The 21,680-nt window shown below is 48.7% G+C and overlaps 1 protein-coding gene across 1 annotated transcript; it reads right to left on the bottom strand.

The window, feature by feature from the left end:
* Positions 1–909: 909 nt before the first annotated feature.
* LOC109785195 (uncharacterized) lies at positions 910–3,430 on the bottom strand. The gene is made up of 3 exons (XM_020343804.4): positions 3,144–3,430; positions 2,731–3,009; positions 910–2,441 (listed from the first exon to the last, which is right to left on the bottom strand). Exons 1-3 carry the CDS (start codon positions 3,246–3,248, stop codon positions 1,215–1,217), a joined length of 1,611 nt encoding a protein of 536 aa, XP_020199393.1. The 5' UTR covers positions 3,249–3,430; the 3' UTR covers positions 910–1,214.
* Positions 3,431–21,680: the final 18,250 nt, after the last annotated feature.

Below are 21,680 nucleotides of genomic sequence, written 5' to 3'. Positions count from 1 at the left end.
ATGGTAGGCGCGCAGCCGTCGGTAACCCCGTCCTGCGTGGCCGGAGCGCCGGGAAGCTCGTCCAGGAGCGGGGTGGAGGGTGCCACGGTGAACCCTCTCTTTTCCGACGGGGGAATGGCCTTTCTAGCGGCGGTGGGTAGGTAGGTGGCGGCAGGTTCGGTACGGCGGCGAAAGTCATGTGTGCGCGGCGAAAGTCGTGTTCGTGTATGGCGGCGAAAGTCGTGTTCGTGTATGGCGGCGAAAGTCGTGTACGTGCGAGATGCTTTTTTCACCTGACAGTGGTGGCCCAAGCGCGGTTATTCTTTCGCCGGAGCCCCCAAGCGCAGGGTTCGGCCTGGGATCGCCGGGCCAAAATATGGGCCGAGCCGGCGGATTTCGGCGTTCTTGGGGCGCGACTAGGGTTTTTTTTCGTCGCCGGCGCCAAAAAACACGCCCTGGGGGGCTTGTTGGGGGCGCGAGTGGAGATGCTCTAAGGAGCAGTAGCTGGAACAGTGTTACTTGCAAGTAGTGGTTTGTTCAAAAATTTGTACTCTACAGTTCTTCCTCCAAGAGAGAACTTCCGGCCGTTATTTTCCAAAATCACAGCAACACTTGCTTTCTCCAGTGGCAGTGTTCGCACACATACTGCTTATTCTGAGGTGTTAAAAATGAAAGTTGCTACATCTGAAAGCAATTATGGTTTATGAAAAGATATACTCCCTCTGTAAACTAATACAAGACCTTTTAGATCAAGGGAGTAGTTATGAGCTATTGATAAGTTAATTTTTAGATGCCTAGATACATATATATCTGAGCTCTTTTCTTCTTTACTACTCTACATGCTACAAAAACCCAGATAAATAAATAAATAATATGGCATGACAAGCCTACATAAACTGTGGTAAACCGATATTTAAACAGCTGATAAGATAATGTAAACTCGTCATATATTCATATCGCAAAGGCACAGGTTCATCGCCAACTGTCGGTTACAAGCAAGATATGTCCATTAAAAGTGAGGACATATGCCAGCATCATCACTAGACTAATCTATCATTCTTATTTCAGATTGACCCTTCAGCAGAAAAAAGAGAGTAGAAGGATCTGTACCAATCTGCTGGCTAATAAAAAGGAAGCCAGATGAAATACCCGGGTGAGCCGACAAGCTTCCAGCTATAGTCATGGAAATAAGTTTTGTGGTAGCAATGAAGTACCCAATAACTGCCCATTCTGCACTATGCAGGCCAGTCTCGCGGGGATGTAACATTGCTACCAGCATTGAGCTTATCAACCATGGCACTGGAGTCCGCAGTCACCACTGGGAGCGTCATACTCCCAACCTGATCATGTGGATACCCTACTACACTGGTCGTTTCGAACATACTTCCATATGGATTCTTATGCAAGATTTGTGGCCCCAAATGATGAAACGCCATAGGAGCTGTTGCCGAATGCTGAGGCAGAACAGCAACAACAGTTGCAGGGCTCTCGGCAGGATTCTTATATGTGGCAGTGTAGGCTCGGCCACTACCCTGAACAGCATATGATGCAACACTGCAGTGGCTGGGCTTGCTTGGTTGAGGTGGGCATGAGGCCTGGCTCTGTGTTTGCATTTGCTGTGGCTGTTGATGCTGGATATTATGCTCTGCCGTGGGAAGCAAAATTGTGTTGCCTTGGCCATAAAACGAATGCATGACTTCATGATGCTTCTGCTGGGGTGAAGAGTATGGAGACTGCCCAACCAAACTTCTCGGAAGTGGCTCAGTGGTAGCATTGGCAGGCTTCTGAGAAGAGTATTGAGGATACATGAGCGTGACTTGAGGAGTACTTTGAGCATGAGGAGAAGATGTTTTCTGTTGAACCATCTGTGGTGGGACTGGCTGAACACTGTAGTGCTGCTGTTGCGCGACAGGGGGCTGTGATCGCCATGCCTGTGACTCGTGATGCTGAGCAGGCATTTGTAGCATATGATGCTGCAGTGGAGGGTACATTTCCGTTGGCTGACTAGATTTCTGAGGTAGCTCAACTGCAACCCTGGCTTCAGGGTTCTGGACATGCGGCTGCATAACCTGAACAAAAGACTCGGACGGTTTGTTCTCTGCGCAGTTCACCTGATTTTGGCTTTGCATATAGTACACCGCAGCTTGGCTCGGATGTTGCTGATCATGTTGCGTGCTCAAAGAGACGGGCACTAGTTGCTGCAGAATATAACCACCGCTACTTTGGTTCGGCATAGCAGGAGACTGCATGGTATTAACTTGGTGAATTGGCACAAAAGAAACCTCAGGGTTGGTGAATTGTGTGCTATGATCATTGACATTTTCCCTTGCAGTGAGCATCGACAAGGCAGTGGCTTCATTTGTTCGAGCAGGGAATTCATGCGCTATTTGAAGTTTGGCCAGTTGCTGCGCCGTGTCGGCCGGCTCATGCTTATCCTGAAGCATCTGCACAGCTTTCTGAACCTGGTCAACAGAAGAAACGATTGTTCAGCTCAGAGACATATTCTTAATGTGACAAAAATGATCCAAATCTCACGAGAACAGCAAGTCTGAGTGTCTGACTCCACCGTACGTAGTTTAAGAATAGCAGCCTGTGAAATTGTTCCGCTGTGACTCCTTAAGCATCACACAAGACAAACGTGAAACGCAAATGCTCAATGGTGAAATCTGCCTCAACTAATTGGGTACTCGAGAGCAAGACATTTGGCAGTAATTGGGTGGGCGTGCGTCGATCTGAAGGCGGGGCAGGTACCTGTCTGAGATTTTTGTCGAGGCAGCGGAAGTTGACGGTGCCCTCGCTGTGGTAGTCCATGACGTCGCTGCGCAGCTCCCCGATGGAGCGCTCGAGCTTGTAGCAGTAGAGCTCGAGCTGCGAGAGCCTCCCGCCGATGCCCTCGAGCGAATGCAGCAGGCCCTCGGCCTGCTTCCTCATGCACTCCTCGACGGCCGCCATGACGGCCTCCTTGGGGTAGCCCTCCTGGCCGTACACGTTGACGAACGTCCGCACCAGCTGCCTCTTGTCCTGCGAATCCTGCTTTCCCCGCTCACACACGCATCAACCCCCGCCTCAGAAACGCCCGAGATCGAGGGACCTCGCGTGGTGGTGGTAGTAGTAGGGAGATGGAGGCCGACAGACAGACAGAGAGATAGTCAGGCAGGACGTACCTCGGCGCGGCGGCGCGTCTGGTCGAAGGAGCAGCGGGCGTCGGGCGGGAGGCCGAAGGCGCCGGAGACGGACGCGGCGGCGGGGCGCGCGGGGGACGACGCCATGGGCGCGCGGGCTGGCTAGGGTTTTGGGTTGGTGCGCGGGTGGGAGAGCCGGGGGGGATGGGAGGGAATCCGAAGCGAAGGAAGGGGCGAGGAAAGAGAGGCGGGCGGGCGGAGTAGAAGCAAAGCGGGCAAAGGGAAAAGCAGAGTGAAACAGAGGGGAGGCCAATCAGAGGAGCGGAGGCGAGGCGAGATCGAGGCGTGGGGAGCAATAAAAATGGGGGAGGGCGACGGGACGACGGGGACAAGTGGGGAAAGAGGGGGCGTGGGTGGACTTCGGGGCGAGTGAGATCTGGTTCGACTTGGATGTGGCCGTGCTTGTTTGTTTACTGACGCCCAGCAGCAGGGAGATCGCCGTTGGGATACCTTGCTTGCCTTGCTGGACGATCGTTTTCAGATCAGACGGGAGACGGTCTGGTTGGGTTGGGTGCAGTGTCACGCTCAGGTCTCCGCCTCGTGAGTCATGTGCGTGATTAAAAAGAAATGTGCGTGATCAGTAGCATATTAGAGCCGTCGGTATCACGGTGATCCTCTGATTGCTGGGGAATTAATAGGTTTATTCGAGAGGCGTCTATGTCTATGAAAAACACATGTAAAGTTCGTACCTCCTTCCTCTCTCCCGGGAAACCCTAGCAGCTAGGGCGAAGGCGACGATCTACCTTCTCCCTGGTGAGTTCAGGGGCCTCTTTTCCCTTCGTTTGCCACTTTGACGGAGGGAAGGGGCCGAGACCCTGTTGTTTCCGAACCGATGGTGATGGTAGGGTGAGGTTTTTAGTTTAGGTGTAGGTTTCAGTCCCTAATCATCAACAGTGAGGCGATAACGCCGCCATCGAAATGGAATAAGGCCTTCCCGTCTTGTCCTTGTTTCGATGATGCTTCTTGGCATCTTTAGAAGGTGTGTGAAAGATGGTGTTTTTTTGGATGTTTGTCACGGTGGCGTTGTCCCACAGAGCGGATGTCACAGTTGTGCGCCTTGATCCTCCGACTCAACTCTAGCTACAACCGATGAAGGTTGACTAGCTTCAGCCTCGAGGAGGATGTGAGAGGTGTCTTCCTCGACCCCTTCTGGCTAGACCTAGAGGCAGGGGCAGAGAGAGGGAGGGGCGAGCAGGGGCTAGACCCCTGCCAATGGCTCGCCCCCCTCAACGATTTGTAGCAGGTAGTCCAGTGTACATACGCTAATGGCCGCAGCTAATTACCTAATTAGCCCATACTTATTAGCTCATATACGTGAATAAATAATTTAGATGTGTTGTACCGAATTACAACAGCCCAAAGCCCACAATGCGGGTGGTTGTTTTAGCCCAGGCCAGTGCCTCTGGACGTGAATACGTGCTTGATCAGATCGATCGATTGATCTGATTCTAGGGCGTTTGTCTTGTCAGCAACTCAGCATGCGTGTTCCTCTAGGGCGTTTGTCGCCGACGCCGCTAGCGCGTCTCCTGGTCAGGCGTTTTCGGCTGGCCGCCGTTTGTGCGTATACTGTTAGGACGCTTGCCGCCGGCCGTGGGCCGACGCTTGTGCATATCCACGACGACGAAACCTTCCACTGTTCTACGGTTCTTAGATGGCAAGATGCAAGCAGATGACGCCTGGAGTTAGGATATAAGCAGGTACCATTATGCACTAAGCTATTATTTATTACTTCCTCCACTCACAATATAAGATGTTCTACCATTTCCTCATTTAGATGTATACATGCGCATTTCAGCGTGTTTGTCCAATCCTTTCACTCTGCATAAAGTCTATCCATTTGTCCCATAATATAATATCGTTTTGAAAACTAAAACAGCTTACAGAACAATCTTATATTAGGGATGGAGGGAGTATATTGAAATATTCAAAACATTTTATATTTGTGAACCGAGAAAGTATTATTTTTATAAATCATGATTTTAGTCGGGTTATTTAGCATTGTGCATAAAACAGTAAAAAATAGTCAGACACGTCTCCACACAAAATGGGAGACGACTCTCATAGGCGTTACACTATTAGGAAGAAAAAGCCTTAAAGATCAGATGAGATAATCAACTTGTTGGATGTTGGTGATCATACAACTCAATTTATAATCTAATATATATAAATGTAATTTTATTTTATTTGGTAAGTACTAAACATATATTTGTATATGCATTGACATCAAGGCCAGCGTGATGTTTTGTCTCTTGTGTGATCATTGGCTTTTCGCCCCCCTCAAGTTCAAATCCTGGCTCCGCCCCTGCCTAGAGGGTTATACAGATCCTCCAGATGTTTTCTTCTTCGTGGCGGCGGTTTAGTACGTAGATCGAGTTGTTGCATCTTTTGGTCTACATTGACAACCTCCCAGACACTGGTTCTACAATCTCCTGAATTTTAACAAGTTTGCTCAGCTGAGACGGAGGCCCAGAGACGGCGACTAGTTTCCCTCACGACGTGTCACCGTTGGATGCAAGAAAGAGGTCGAGGTAGGTGTTTGGTTAGGGTTAACTCATGGCTTTTGATGACTTATAAGCTAAAAGACATTTTTTTGGTTTAAGCAAAAAGTCGAAGGTCATAAGAATTGAATTTGTTTATTAAATTTCTGTAATAATGTACGTATTACTTTCTTGGATCCGAATTAATTGATGCAGTCTCTGAGGGAGTTGGAAAGGTTTATTCTCTTTTAATCATTTAGGCTGGTCATAGTGAAGAATAACTTATACTAGTATCATGTATATGCCACTAATCTAAGTTATTATTTTTATAATGCAAAATAATATAGCAATAGTGTCATAGATGACTTCATTTATTATATTGTAGACTCATCTTTTCTATTATGTTATCACTTTTTATTAACTACATACCACATAAACAATTTCATTTTAAAGTGCGATATGTTACTAGCTAAGTTACTCCCACGACTAGCCTTAAAGAGAAAACCATGAAGAGACGATAGGTCTCGGTGTACTGCACACTTCCCATCACCAAAGTGTGCATCGCAATGTTTACGTGTGAATCAGCCGACGAGATCAAAGCGATCTCCACCCGCCACACTTATCTCTAGGTGGTACGTAGACCAGCGACCATGACCCTCGTTCGTTGCAATTGCACATCCGTGAATACTATTAGTAATCTAATGTAAGCTGTCACATATGTCATATGTGCAGCTACAACCGGACTAGTAAGAGCATCTCCGGCCATTGTGTCTTTCAGGACGCTTTTTCTCGGCCTCCTGGGGTTGCCCCGGTAGAATTTTTTCATTGAGGAGGATAATTTTTCCAGCCGCCCCCACCCAGCTCCTGTCTCTTCTTCCCCATGCGCCACTGCTCTCATCTCCCCCACTCCACCACACCGCCACCACCACGTTGGGCCACCCGAAGCTGGCCTCCTCGTTGCCGCCCACAAGGAACGGTCCTAGGAGCGCCCGCGCGCGCATCGGCGCCGTGCTGCTGTCGCTCCGCCCGCACCTCTGCGCCCGGGTCGTAGGGGCCGGAAGAGGGAGACGCGATCGTGGTGTGGCTCGGAGGCCGCCTGCGACGAGCATCTCAGCCCAGGCATTGGGCAGCGTGGTGAGGCTGTGGCCGTCAACGAGCAGGTGGTCGGTGCCCCAGGTGAGCGAGAACCCGCTGCACGCGAACCGGAGGAGCTGCAGCGACAGCGCGAGCCCGTGCTCGAACGGCACCTGGATCCGCCCTAGCGAGGCGTCGGCGTCGGCGAAGTCCACGTCCGCGAGCGCCGCGCCGACATGCGCCACCACGAGCTCGGCCCCATCGAGGCATCGGTGTCGGCGAAGTTCACGTCCGCGAGCGCCCCGTTGACGTGCGCCACCACGAGCTCGGCCCCCGCGTTGCCACACACGACCTCCGGCACGCCCGTGGAGGCGTTGGGCACGACGCGGCGAGGGGTAGGCCTCCAGCCGGTGCACCGCGCGCCACCTCGTTGAGAACGCCGCGCTGCAAGGGGCCAACGCGGGGGGTCCGTGTGAGGAGGCTCAGACGCGCGGCGGCGGCGCGCGGCCGGGCGAGGCGCGCGGCGAGGGCGGGGGCCAGCGAGGAGGCTCTGGCAGGGGCCGCGTGCGGCCAAGGCGGAGGGGCGCGCGCGGCGAGGGTGGGAGGCGTGGCCACGCAAGCTCGGGAGGGCGGGAGGCTGTGTCGGGGCGTCCGTGCGCCTTGCAGGTCAGCTGCAGCTAGATGTAGGGGCACTCCTCCTGGTACAGCGGCCGCGCCGCCTCGTCGTACACCCACTCGCCGCGGGACACGTCGCCGCCCGCCCCACCGCGAACGACAGCGACACCACCACCGCCGCCGCCGCCGAGCGGGAGCTCGAGACCTTCTCCTCCATGGCGGCGACATGGGGATGGGACCTGGGGTGGTGGGCGCGGCGATGGTGGGGCGGCGGGATGGTCGAGGAGGGCTGGTGGAGCAAGGAGGAGAAGGGGCGGTGGGCATGCGGGAGAGAGAAGATTTTTCCATGCACTACACGTGGTAGGCCTAGCCAGAAAAAGGAAGGAGAGAGATTAGAGAGGTTGTCAGTGGGCCTTTTGCAGCCAAAAAATAGGGTCGGCGCCCCCAACTGCCCCCGGTTCCCTGGGTTTGCCTTGCATGCACCGGTTGTAATTTTCGTCAAATCCGGCGCAAAACGAGCCTCTGGGGTGCGGCTGGGACGTTTTTTGATCGCGGTGCTAAAGAAAGGCTCCTCGGGGCGTCGTGGGGGCACAGGTGAAGATGCTCTAACTTGCAACTCTTCTGACATCACCACCCAAGTTTCCTTGAGCATAAAGACACCTAAGTTTTAAGAGATAATATCACCGGGAGTCATACAACTTGCGCTTGATGTTCAGTTTGGTACTAGAACTTTAAAAATACGGATTTGTGGTCACCTAACTTGACATCACGTGCAAATACGGTCACAAAACACATATGCGAACGTATCATGGTGTATGGCCCCACCTGTCAGTGAGTGATGGTGCTTGGCCTACTCCTTTTACACAACACACCCTCACAATTTTTTATTTGTGGAAAAACCCGATCACTGCGACGCAATTTACACAAAACTCTCTCGCTTTTTTATTTGTAGAAAAGCTAACCATTTCACTGGATAATGGTATGGAAATTAAAACAAAAAATAAGGGCGCCTGTTCTCGAACCCCACGAAGGCCTCACGGATGGATGCCCATCGTGATACTACAAAAAAAAGACACATCCGTGACATTTTGGGCCAAATGAATATTTTTCTGTCATGCTTATGACACTTCTATGACGATAATTGTGACAAAACCCGGTATCATCATAGATGTGGTGGGATCCTACTTCTATGACAAAAAATGGGTTTTTCGTCCTGGGTGGGCCGGAGACGCAGCTGCATGACATTCTTTGGGCCGTCCATGACGGAGAAAACCGTGGTAGAAGCGAGGGCGAGGAAAATATCGGGGGAGTTCCTGATTACGGTGGGTGGTCGGGGGCCGAGCGATGCGCATTTCTCTCGTACGTACGCGCGTGTGTGCGAGGCGTTGCGCTCTAACTGAACCAGAGCGAGGCGTTGGGCTCTAACTGAACCCGAGCGATTGCATTGCAGGCTACGCGTTACTGAACCCGAGCGATCGATCGATGGCTGTTAACTAAACCCGATCGAGCGATTCCTTCGCTACTGCTGCTAACTGAAGCCGATCGATGCTGCCTCTGGATGAACAGTGAATGTTGTTGGGGGGGGGGGTTGGATGAACAGTTCCCGGTGGGGGTTGGATGAACAGGACCCCGTGGTAGTAGAGGCCGTTGTCGCTGGATGAACAGTACCCCGATCGATCGAGCCGGTGGATGAACAGGACCCCGTGGAGGGCTGGATGAACAGGACCCCGTGGAGGTCTGGATGAACAGTAGCCGGTGGAGGGCTGGATGAACAGTAGCTCGTGGAGGGGTGGTTGAACAGGATCCCATGGAGAGGGCTGGTTGAACAGTAGCCGGTGGAGGAGCGCGCGGTGGAGGCTGGATGAACAGGAGCCCGTGGATGAACAGTCGCAGGTGGAGGCTGGAGGAGGTCGACGGTGGATGAACAGTAGCCCGTGGAGGCTGGAGGAGGTCGACGGTGGAGATGAACAGTGTCCCGTGGAGTCCCGTTTTGCGGTACGCCACACCCCTCCCGATCAACAAGACCCCTTTTCGATCGTAGGAGGTCCGTTTCCTCCGTTTTGCGGTACGCCAGACCCCTTCCGATGAACAGGATCCCGTTTCCACCGTGGCCGGTCGAACACAAGGTCCTCCGTTCTGCAGTACGCCAGGCCTCGTTTCCATCGGCTGTTCCGTCCAAGCCGGTTGGCTCCCGATGAACAGCACGCCTTCCGTTGCCTCCCGATGAACACAACGCATTCCGTTGCCTCCCCATGAACACGACGACGACGCAGTTTCTCCGCTCCGACCCAGCCACAGCCATGTACACGAGCCCTGGCCGTATGTATGTGCGAGTAGGCGTTCGAGACCCCGCCCGTATGTACGTACGTGGCCGTATTTACTTTCTTGCACCCTGGCCGCTGTACGTACGTGTACATGCTACGTGCGCGCCTCTACTACCACACGTGCGCGTCTCTACATCGACCAGTACGTACGTACACGTTCATGACCAGAATGACAACGCTACGTACGCTTCGACCGGGCGGGTCCCGACTGTCAGGCACTTCCTTGCGTGCGAAGATGTAGTTGGTGGTTCCCAGCAGTCAGGGGGCGAATCATTTTTTTTGCCATAATATGGACGCACTTCCTTGCGTGCGAAGATGTAGCTGGTGGGTCCCAGCAGTCAGGGGGAAACGTTTTTTTCATGAAATACGGTGGCCCGTCCGATGGGTCCCTGCTGCCAGGTGGAGGAATCATTATTTTCTGCGAAATAAGGAGGCACTTCCTTGCTGCGGCCGTGGACCCAGCTGTCAGCCTCTCCACATATAGTACTCTTCCGATGGAAGTCGTTCCTTGACCATGTTGACCACGCCGCGGCGAGAGCACCAGGGCGGTGGACGACGGCGAGGCCTAGGAAGGGGACGACGCGGAGCCGGGGAAGATGCGGCAGTGGGAGCCCGCGCGGAGAGGAGTACGAGGGTTCACTGGTTCGGCTTCGGTGTGAGCCTGCCGTCGCCGCAGGGCCTGGCCAGCGGTGGGAGTAGTAGGGGTGGTGAGGCCTCAACGGCAGCACAAACCAGCCATTGGAGGCAGGAGCAGGCGGTCTCGTCGGCGCTGGTTTGGGCGGCTGGTGCAAGAAGAGCAACGATTGAAGAAACAACAGGACCGTTCGATTCAAATCCAACGGTCACTGCTGCCGGAATGCATCCCTCCTCGTCTTGAAAGATTTGTAGCCCAGTAAGTCGGAGAAAACAAATAGACCTAGCTTGGGTATTCTTCAAAAAGAAATAGTGGCACACCTATTTTCCCAAAGAAAAAACTGTTGGGCTGGTCATATTGTTAGACGGGCCACAGAGACCACACAACCCAGTTTATAGCCTGCTCCTCCGAACAAATCCTCAAAAAAAAATTGTGCAATTATGTCGTTAATTGACTATACGTTGAAAATGATGTGGGTCCCAGATATCAGTAGGGTGGATTAGAGTAAAACAACGATGGGTGCATCTGAGTAGTAAAAGAGGCACTTTGCTTGTGTTAGGGAGTGGACCTGGTGGGTCCATACTGTCATACTCACATCTACAGTGCTGTCCCGATTCACTATGTTGACAGGGCCGGACGGCGGCGCCGTTGCGAGCGCACCAAGGCGGAGGATAAAGTGTTGTCGCCAATGTGATGGGCTGAGTTGGACATTCTTATTGAAACATAAAAATGGACCGAAACTATTTACGACGTTGACTACGATTTGCATGGGTCCGCTGGTTGCAGGAAGAAAATGGTGGAAGAAAGAAGACTGGTCGCTATATTTGCCTAAGAATTATATCGACTGAATGTAACGACACTATCATAGGAAATAATATCTTCCTGTTAAATCATGAATTTAAATAACTGGTGCATGAGCATTTAGCTTTATTTATTTACTTATTTATGTTTAGGGGACCATGAGCATGTACCTGGGCCGGATTCAAGTGAGAGCCTCCCTTCCAGTTAATTATGGGCTCCTCTATTGGGCCTTCATCAGTGGGCTGCATGTTATCAACAAGTGGAAAATGTGTTTCATACGAAAAATAGTATGCGCTACGTACGGTACGGGGCACTAAAGGATCGGACCGTGCAACGGCTTCCAAAACATTGTGTTTGTCGTTCTGATAACACATTTATTCAACCAACAGACGAAATATAGTACTGATTATACATTGAAAACAGCAGCATCAGCAACCAGGGCTGGGGGTGCAACAGAAGCAGTAAGCAGGCCAGAAGAGTAAAGACGCAGCTCTCTCTTCCAAACCAAACATCAGCCATCATTACAAAAGGGCTACAAAAAATAAATGTATGCATCAAACTAAATAAAGATCCTACTACACCAAGAGTACGCATCTAACTAACTTGCTCAGTTAGACGTTACTATTTATTAAGCTGTGGAGATTGGCTGACGGCTTGAACCAGATGGGTGCCTGATGGGGGAAACTCCAGCCAGCAGGTCGAAGTCTGATACTTGCGACCCTCTCTCCTACTTTGGGTTGCAGAGCGGGGCGGCACATATCAGGGTATGGTGCATGCAGAGACGCATGGTACGCTATGTACACACAGTTTTGCCTGATGAACGAAACCGCGCTGCCATCATGATCCTTGCCGTCGGTTATCTCCTGGTTAATCAGATAATTTAGTCCGAGAAACAGAGAGCGTGTACCAAGGCTACTTACCAGCCTCGAGTCAAAAATTCCTGAAGGCCTAGAGAAGCTGGGATCCTTCTCAAAGACCTTGCAGTGACTGTGATTGTATTCCGCGAAACAACACGTCCGGTACGTGCGAACGATCATCAATCGTTCGCCGTCGTCTGATCGAGCCATGAACCACCTGCAACTGCCATGCCACTTTTCTTTGAAAGGTTCTGGGATTAGGAAGGGTAGGGACACCAAGTGGCCTACAACATCATATAAAGTTGGAGTCAAATAAAAAAGGGCTCTTAATGTAGTCAATCTTAAGAACAGCATGTTATGAGCATGAATATATTTTTTAGTAAATGTTGACAGTAATATAAGCAAGCCATCATGATATCATAGGAAAGTAACATACTGCTGTAACAACTGTTTGTAGCGATGACTAGAGTAGGCCAGCAATACGTCCAACCATAGAAGGAGTCAACAACGTAAATGAAGCCATTGTGTTCAATGGCATCAGAGAACCATGGAGGATGTATGATCCTGCGATGGACGTGCAGATTTATCCACTTACCGTAGTGAACTGTCAGATAGGCGATACCGTGGTTGAAGAACGCAATTAGCCCGAAGTATTTATAATTCGCAGATCTTGTGGGCACTTGGCAGATTACAACCTTGAGCAAATCAAACTTGGTTTCATGTTGGCTACTGTAAGATTCCGAGTATTCTAGGCCGCGGTGCCAAAGCAGTGCAGTGTTAATCGAAGGAAGGGGGATCAATCGCCGAGTGTAGACCTCCACGAGCATCCAGCTGCCGCCACCGTCGACGAGCACCATCCAAGACGTGTTCATGCCGACCTAGTACTACCGTTAATGTAGTTGAGGGTGACGGGGATCGGATCGCAGTCAAGAGAGTTGATGCTCGCCACCCTACGATAGTTATGCTGCGTGACACGCCGTTTCTGAAGATCAGGCGGCATCAACAAGCAAGGAGCTGGCTTAAAAAGCTCCGGCCTGAGGGCTTTGAGTAAACGGTATAGCCCCAACGAGCACGCGGCGAGCGGCATGGTACTGAGATTGTCCACACGCGAAACAATGAGCTTGATTACCTCTGTGGGGAGCGAATTCCAGCCACTCTTTCGGCGGACGCTGCTCGGTTCTGCCATTGTTAGTGCTTGGGTTTCGGAAAAGGGGAGAGGCGCCTTAGCGGGGATGGAAGATTGGACGATTATGTGCGGACAAGGATGGAGAAGCGAATATGTGCTGCGAGAAGTGGACAGGTGATGATGACTACAACACGCCGCTTGACTTACGAGACACATACCAGCAGCGTAGGATCATATCGATGCCAGACAACTTGCTTGAGTAATCACAATATTGGTACTCCCTACAGCACCTACTACTATGCCCTAACTTGCTTGACTAGAGTAGTAGTGGAGTAGGACTCTGCTCTACTACTAGCACCGGGGGATTAGTATATTCTAATCTAAAATAGTTACAAACTTCAATGCCCGAGCGTGGAACGACTACGAACCGCCATCGGTGCTAACTCCAATCCCCAGCAAACATTCGCTGGCACACATGGCAGTTGCAAACGCCCGTGACGTAGTTACAGTACGTGTGTAAGGGTGGCGGTTTTGTCAAATACTATGGCTTGAAAATAGGCCACCGTCGGATGGAAATCTGACGGTTACGTGGGATTCGCCATGATTGGGCTCGTGGCGAACAATCGCCAGATATCATTACTAAAAAAAGGTTAAAACACCCGGGGCTATAACTTGCACCGGCTGACCACTAACAATGATACTAACATAGTTGTAAAATGGTCAAAGACCGTGTCTACGTGGTGTTTGGAATTATATGCAAAAAAATAGCAAGATGCACGTGCATTGCACGGAACATCAAGATGCATTTTTTTTACAAAACACCTGTTGTGATTGACCCATGCAGGAGTAATCCCATGTGTAAAAACTAATGATATCTCGAGAATTTTATCGGAAACATGGTATCTCGACCATTTCATCGAAAATATGATATCTCGAGAAAGATGATAGATAAGGTGAGGAGGAGTGGGGCGTGGTGGTGACTGGTGGTCGGACTAGGCGGAGGCATGGGGATGGACGGCGCCGGCAGCGGCCACCATGCCAGATTGTTCCAGAGACTTCCTTTTTTAATTGCTCGGCAATGAGGTTGTAGGAGATAAGGATGAATGAGGTAAGGCCTTATCTGTAAATGTGGAGAGAGGTGTGGGTATCTTTTGTAAAATTGTCATAATTTGCTTTCTATCCGTCAGATATAGACGGTCTATACTATAAGATGGCAGGCACACCATCATCACCAACTCGGTTTTTTCTCTACTCATACTCCTATCTCTACTCTTATAAAAAACCGAGTTGGTGATGATGGTGTGCCTGCCATCCTGCAATATGGACCGTCTGATCTATATCTGACGGATAGAAAGCAAACTATGACAATTTTGCAAAAAGATACCCGCACCCCTCTCCACATTTGTAGATAAGGACTTCCCTCATTCATCTTCATCTCCCACGAGATAAACAGCTCGTATAAATGCATCTTGATGTTCCATGCAATGCATGGGCCTCTTGCTAGTATTACTTATACTTATCTCTACTCTTATAAAAAACAGAGTTGGTGATGATGGTGTGCCTGCCATCCTACAATATAGGTCGTCCGATCTATATCTGACGGATAGGAAGGAAACTATGGCAATTTTGCAGAAAGATACCCGCACCCCTCATCACATTTGTAGATAAGGCCTTCCCTCGTTCATCCTTATCTCCCACAAGATAAACTACTCATATAAATGCATCTTGATGTTCCGTGCAACGCACGGGCAACTTGCTAGTATACTCCTATAAAAGACTCAGTTGGTGATGACAGTGTGTCTGCCATCCACCATTTCTGACCATTAGATCTGCATCTAACGGCTATGATGTAAGTTGTGGCCTTTTGCCCCTTACCTCATCAAAACAGCCCAAAGAATATATTTGGAGTGAAACATAAGATATTTTTAGTGATATGTATATCAAAACTAAACTGTTTTCTTTCAAATTTGTGTATACGTATTATTCTACATTGGATCCGTTGCTACGGACGGCTCATTGCTATAAAGGTTTATCTCTTGAATCGTCCGCAACGAACACCTGGTGTACTGGTCCGGGCCGGATCCTTGCAGCGCGACGCCTGAGTTCAAATTCGATTAAGGATGGATTCGTTTCTTTCTAACTTTCTGTATGAATCTGTAGCCAGCCTGCAAGTAATGTACACTGTACTGACAGTGGAACACACAGAGTACTTAGAATACAAGATTAAGGATGCAATTAACTTTTTATAGAGGGAGAATCATACACGCAATTAACTCAAATGGATTGGACGTGACTCTATTATTCTCCAACGGCAACCGGCAAATTTCCTCCCGCGGGCCGGAGTAAGTTTCTCGGTTTGCATGCGGGTTTAACGGAGGGGTTTGATGGAGGCGAGGGGGCGTGTTCTGTTGGGTAACGTAGCAATAATTCAAAATTTTCCTACGTGTCACCAAGATCAATCTAGGAGATGCTAGCGACGAGAGAGAGGGAGTGCATCTTCATACCCTTGAGGATCGCTAAGCGGAAGCGTTACAAGAACGCGGTTGATGGAGTCGTACTCGCAGCGATTCAAATCGCGGAAGATCCGATCTAGCGCCGAATGGACGGCGCCTCCGCGTTCAACACACGTACAGCCCGGGGACGTCTCCTCCTTCTTGATCCAGCAAGGGGACAGGAGAAGTTGAGGGAGAAGTCCAGCAGCACGACGGCGTGGTGGCAATGGAGCTCGTGGTTCTCCGGCAGAGCTTCGCTAAGCACTACGGAGGAGGAGGAGGTGTATGAGGAGGGAGGGCTGCGCCAGGGAAGAGGTGCGGCTGCCCTCCCACCCCTCCACTATATATAGGGGCAAGGGCAGAGGGGAAGGCGCCCTAGGGTTTCCCCTAGGGGGCGGCGGCCAAGCAGATTGGATCTCCCTAGGGAAAATCCTAGGGAGACTTGCCCCCCAAGCCAAGCAGGTGGAGGCTTGCCTCCCAAGCCAGGTGGAGGCACCCCACCTCCCCAAGTAACGTGGGAAAGGGTGTGGGGGGCGCACCACCCCTTAGTGGCCTGGTTTGCCCCTTCCCCTTTGGCCCATGAGGCCCTCCAACACTTGCCGGGGATCCCGAAACACCTTTCGGTCATGCTGGCCATAGCCTGGTACCCCCGGAACACTTCCGGACTCCAATACCCTTCGTCCAATATATCGATCTTCACCGTCGGACCATTCCGGAACTCCTCGTGATGTCCGGGATCTCATCCGGGACTCCGAACAACCTTCGGTAACCACATACTATTTCCCATAACAACTCTAGCGCCACCGAACCTTAAGTGTGTAGACCCTACGGGTTCGGGAACCATGCAGACATGACCGAGACACCTCTCCGACCAATAACCAATAGCGGGATCTGGATACCCATATTGGCTCCCACATGTTCCACGATGATCTCATCGGATGAACCACGATGTCGGGGATTCAATCAATCCCGTATACAATTCCCTTTGTCTATCGGTATGTTACTTGCCCGAGATTCGATTGTCGGTATCCCAATACCTCGTTCAATCTCGTTACCGGCAAGTCTCTTTACTCGTTGCGTAACGCATGATCCTGTGGCTAACTCATTAGTCACATTGAGCTCATTATGATGATGCATTACCGAGTGGGCCCAGAGATACCTCTCCGTCATATGGAGTGACAAATCCCAGTCTCGATTCGTGCCAACCCAACAGACACTTTCGGAGATACCTGTAGCGCACCTTTATAGCCACCCAGTTACGTTGTGACGTTTGGTACACCCAAAGCATTCCTACGGTATCCGGGAGTTGCACAATCTCATGGTCTAAGGAAATGACACTTGACATTAGAAAAGCTCTTAGCAAACGAACTACATGGTCTTGTGCTATGCTTAGGATTGGGTCTTGTCCATCACATCATTCTCCTAATGATGTGATCCCGTTATCAATGACATCCAATGTCCATGGTCAGGAAACCATAACCATCTATTGATCAATGAGCTAGTCAACTAGAGGCTTACTAGGGACATGTTGTGGTCTATGTATTCACACATGTATTATGGTTTCCAGTTAATACAATTATAGCATGAACAATAGACAATTATCATGAACAAGGAAATACAATAATAACCATTTTATTATTGCCTCTAGGGCATATTTCCAACAGTCTCCCACTTGCACTAGAGTCAATAATCTAGTTCACATCACTATGTGATTGTAATGAATCCAACACCCATGGGGTTTGTTCATATCTCGCTTGTGAGAGAGTTTTTTTAGTCAACGGGTCTGAACCTTCCAGATCCGTGTGTGCTTTACAAATCTCTATGTCATCTTGTAGATGCAGCTACCACGCGCTACTTGGAGCTATTCCAAATAACTGCTCTACTATACGAATCCGGTTTACTACTCAGAGTCATCCGGATTAGTGTCAAAGTTTGCATCGACGTAACCCTTTACGACGAACTCTTTTACCACCTCCATAATCGAGAAAATTCCTTAGTCCACTAGATACTAAGGATAAGTTCGACCGCCGTCATGTGATCCATTCCCGGATCACTATTGTACCCCTTGACTAACTCATGGCAAGGCACACTTCAGGTGCGGTATACAACATAGCATACTGTAGAGCCTACGTCTAAAGCATAGGGGACGACCTTCATCCTTTCTCTCTCTTCTGCCGTGGTCAGGTCTTGAGTCTTACTCAATGCCCACACCTTGTAACACAGCCAAGAACTCCTTCTTTGCTGATCTATTTTGAACTCCTTCAAAATCTTGTCACGGTATGTATTCATTTGAAAGTACTATTAAGCGTTTTTGATCTATCCTTATAGATCTTGATGCTCAATGTTCAAGTAGCTTAATCCAGGTTTTCCATTGAAAAACACTTATCAAATAACCCTGTATGCTTTCCAGAAATTCTACATCATTTCTGATCAACAATATGTCAACAACATATACTCATCAGAAATTCTATAGTGCTCCCACTCACTTCTTTGGAAATACAAGTTTCTCATAAACTTTGTAAAAACCCAAAATCTTTGATCATCTCATCAAAGCGTACATTCCAACTCCGAGATGCTTACTCCAATCCTTAGAAGGATTGCTGGAGCTTTGCATACTTGTTAGCATCTTTCAGGATTGACAAAACCTTCTGGTTGTATCACATACAACCTTTCCTCAAGAAAATCGTCGAGGAAACAATGTTTTGACATCCTATCTGCAAGATTTCATAAATAATGCAGTAACTGCTAATATAATTCCAACAGACTCTTAGCATCGCTACGAGTGAGAAAGTCTCATCGCAGTCAACTCCTTGAACTTGCCGGAGAACATCTTAACGACAAGTCGAGCTTTCTTAATGGTGACATTTACCATTATTGTCTGTCTTCCTTTTAAAATCCATCTGCACCCAACAGCCTTACGACCATCAAGTAGTTCTTCCAAAGTCTACACTTTGTTTTTATACATGGATCCTCTCTCGGATTTTATGGCCTTGAGCCATTCGTCGGAATCCGGGCCCATCATCGCTTCTCCATAGCTCGTAGGTTCATTGTTGTCTAGCAACATGACTTCCAAGACAGGATTACGTACCACTCTGAAGTAGCATGCATCCTTGTCGTCCTACGAGGTTTGGTAGTGACTTGATCCGAAGTTTCATGATCACTATCATAAGCTTCCACTTCAATTGGTGTAGGTGCCACAGGAACAACTTCCTGTGCCCTGCTACACACTAGTTGAAGTCATGGTTCAATGACCTCATCAAGTCTCCACCATCCTCCCACTCAATTCTTTCGAGAGAAACTTTTCCTCGAGAAAGGACCTGTTTCTAGAAACAATCACTTTGCTTCCGGATCTGAAATAGGAGGTATACCCAACTGTTTTGGGTATTCTATGAAGATGCATTTATCCGCTTTGGGTTCGAGCTTATCAGCCTGAAACTTTTCCACATAAGCGTCGCAGCCCCAAACTTTTAAGAAACGACAGCTTAGGTTTCTCTAAACCACAGTTCATACGGTGTCGTCTCAACGGAATTGCGTGGTGCCCTATTTAAAGTGAATGCGGTTGTCTCTAATGCCTAACCCATAAACGATAGTGGTAATTCGATAAGAGACATCATGGTATGCACCATATCCATTAGGGTGCAGTTATGATGTTCGGACACACCATCACACTATGGTGTTCCAGGCGGTATTAGTCGTGAAACAATTTCCACAATTTCTTAATTGTGTGCCAAACTCGTAACTCAGATATTCATATCTATGATCATATCACAGACATTTTATCCTCTTGTCACGACGATCTTCAACTTCACTCTGAAATTACTTGAACCTTTCAATAATCCAGACTTGTGTTTCATCAAGTAAATATACTCAGCATCTACTCAAATCATCTGTGAAGCAAGAACATAACGATATCCACTGCATGCCTCAGCACTCATTGGACTGCACACATCAAAATGTATTACTTCCAACAAGTTGCTTTCTTGTTCCATCTTACTGAAAACGAGGCCTTTCAGTCATCTTGCCCATGTGGTATGATTTGCATGTCTCAAGTGATTCAAAATCAAGTGAGTCCAAACGATCCATATGTATGGACTTTCTTCATGCATATATACTAATAGACATGGTTCGCATGTCTCAATCTTTTCAAAAACGAGTGAGTCCAAAGATCCATCAACATGGAGCTTCTTCATGCGTTTTATACCAATATGACTAAAGTGGCAGTGCCACAATTATGTGGTACTATCATTACTATCTTATATCTTTTGGCATGAACATGTGTATCACTACGATCGAGATTCAATAAACCATTCATTTTAGGTGCAAGACCATTGAAGGTATTATTCAAATAGACAGAGTAACCATTATTCTCCTTAAATGAATAACCGTATTGCGATAAACATAATCCAATCATGTCTATGCTCAACGTAAACACCAAATAACAATTATTTAGGTTTAACACCAATCTCGATGGTAGAGGGAGCATGCGATGCTTGATCACATCAACCTTGAAAACACTTCCAACACATATCGTCATCTCACCTTTAGCTAGTCTCCGTTTATTCCGTAGCCTTTTATTTCAAGTTACCAACACTTAGCAACCGAACCGGTATCTAATACCCTGGTGCTACTAGGAGTACTAGTAAAGTACACATTAATATAATGTATATCCAATATACTTCTGTCGACCTTGCCTACCTTCTCATCTACCAAGTATCTAGGGTAGTTCTGCTTCAGTGACCGTTCCCCTCATTACAGAAGCACTTAGTCTCGGGTTTGGGTTCAACCCTGGGTTTCTTCACTAGAGCAGCAACTGATTTGCCATTTCATGAAGTATCCCTTCTTTCCCTTGCCCTTCTTGAAACTAGTGGTTTTACTAACCATCAACAATTGATGCTCCTACTTGATTTCTACTTTCGTGGTGTCAAACATCGCGAATAGCTCAAGGATCATCATATCTATCCCTGATTTGTTATAGTTCATCACGAAGCTCTAGTAGCTTGGTGGCAGTGACTTTGGAGAACCATCACTATCTCATCTGGAAGATTAACTCCCACTTGATTCAAGCGATTGTAGTACTCAGACAATCTGAGCACATGCTCAACGGTTGAGGTTTTCTCCCTTAGTTTGCAGGCTTAAGAAACTTGTCAGAGGTCTCATACCTCTTGACGTGGGCACTAGTCTGAAATCCCAATTTCAGTCTTTGGAACATCTCATATTATCTGCAACGTTTCAAAAAACGTCTTTGGTGCCACAATTTTAAACCGTTAGCATTACGCACTGAACTATCACGTAGTCATCAAAACGTGTATGTCAGATGTTCGCAACATCCACAAACGATGCTCGAGGTTCACACACCGAGCGGTGCATTAAGGACATAAGCCTTCTGTGCAGCAATGAGGACAATCCTCAGTATACGGACCCAGTCCGCATAATTGCTACTGTCAACTTTCAACTAAATTTTCTCTAGGAACATATCTTAAACAGTAGAACTGAAGCGTAAGCTATGACATAATTTGCAAAGAACTTTTGACTATGTTCACGATAATTAAGTTCATCTGATTATTTAATGAACTCCCACTTAGATAGACATCCCTCTAGTCATCTAAGTGATACATGATCCGAATCGACTAGACCGTGTCCGATCATCACGTGAGACGGACTAGTCATCAACGGTGAACATCTCCATGTTGATCGTATCTACTATACGACTCATGTTCGACCTTTCGGTCTCTTGTGTTCCGAGGCCATGTCTGTACATGCTAGGCTCGTCAAGTCAACCTAAGTGTTTCGCATGTGTAAATCTGGCTTACACCCGTTGTATGCGAACGTTAGAATCTATCACACCCGATCATCACGTGGTGCTTCGAAACAACGAACCTTCGCAACGGTGCACAGTTAGGGGGAACACGTCTCTTGAAATTTTAGTGAGGGATCATCTTATTTATGCTACCGTCGTTCTAAGCAAATAAGATGTAAACATGACAAACATCACATGCAAATCATAAAGTGACATGATATGGCCAATATCATCTTGCGCCTTTGATCTCCATCTTCGAGGCGCGGCATGATCACCTTCGTCATCGGCATGACACCATGATCTCCATCATCGTGTCTTCATG

Source organism: Aegilops tauschii, chromosome 3, assembly GCF_002575655.3.
Source record: "Aegilops tauschii subsp. strangulata cultivar AL8/78 chromosome 3, Aet v6.0, whole genome shotgun sequence".
NCBI classification, from domain to species: Eukaryota; Viridiplantae; Streptophyta; class Magnoliopsida; order Poales; family Poaceae; genus Aegilops; species Aegilops tauschii.
The sequence above is the reverse complement of the archived record's forward strand: the minus strand, read 5'-3'. Positions and strand labels throughout refer to the sequence as shown.

Excerpts from the sequence above, each read along its gene's own strand:
- LOC109785195 (XM_020343804.4), bottom strand. The coding sequence starts at position 3,248 with ATGGCGTCGTCCCCCGCGCGCCCCGCCGCCGCGTCCGTCTCCGGCGCC. Across the intron at positions 3,010-3,143 it reads AGACGCGCCGCCGCGCCGAG|GATTCGCAGGACAAGAGGCA; the intron begins GTACGTCCTGCC and ends CGGGGAAAGCAG. Across the intron at positions 2,442-2,730 it reads TCGACAAAAATCTCAGACAG|GTTCAGAAAGCTGTGCAGAT; the intron begins GTACCTGCCCCG and ends TCTGTTGACCAG.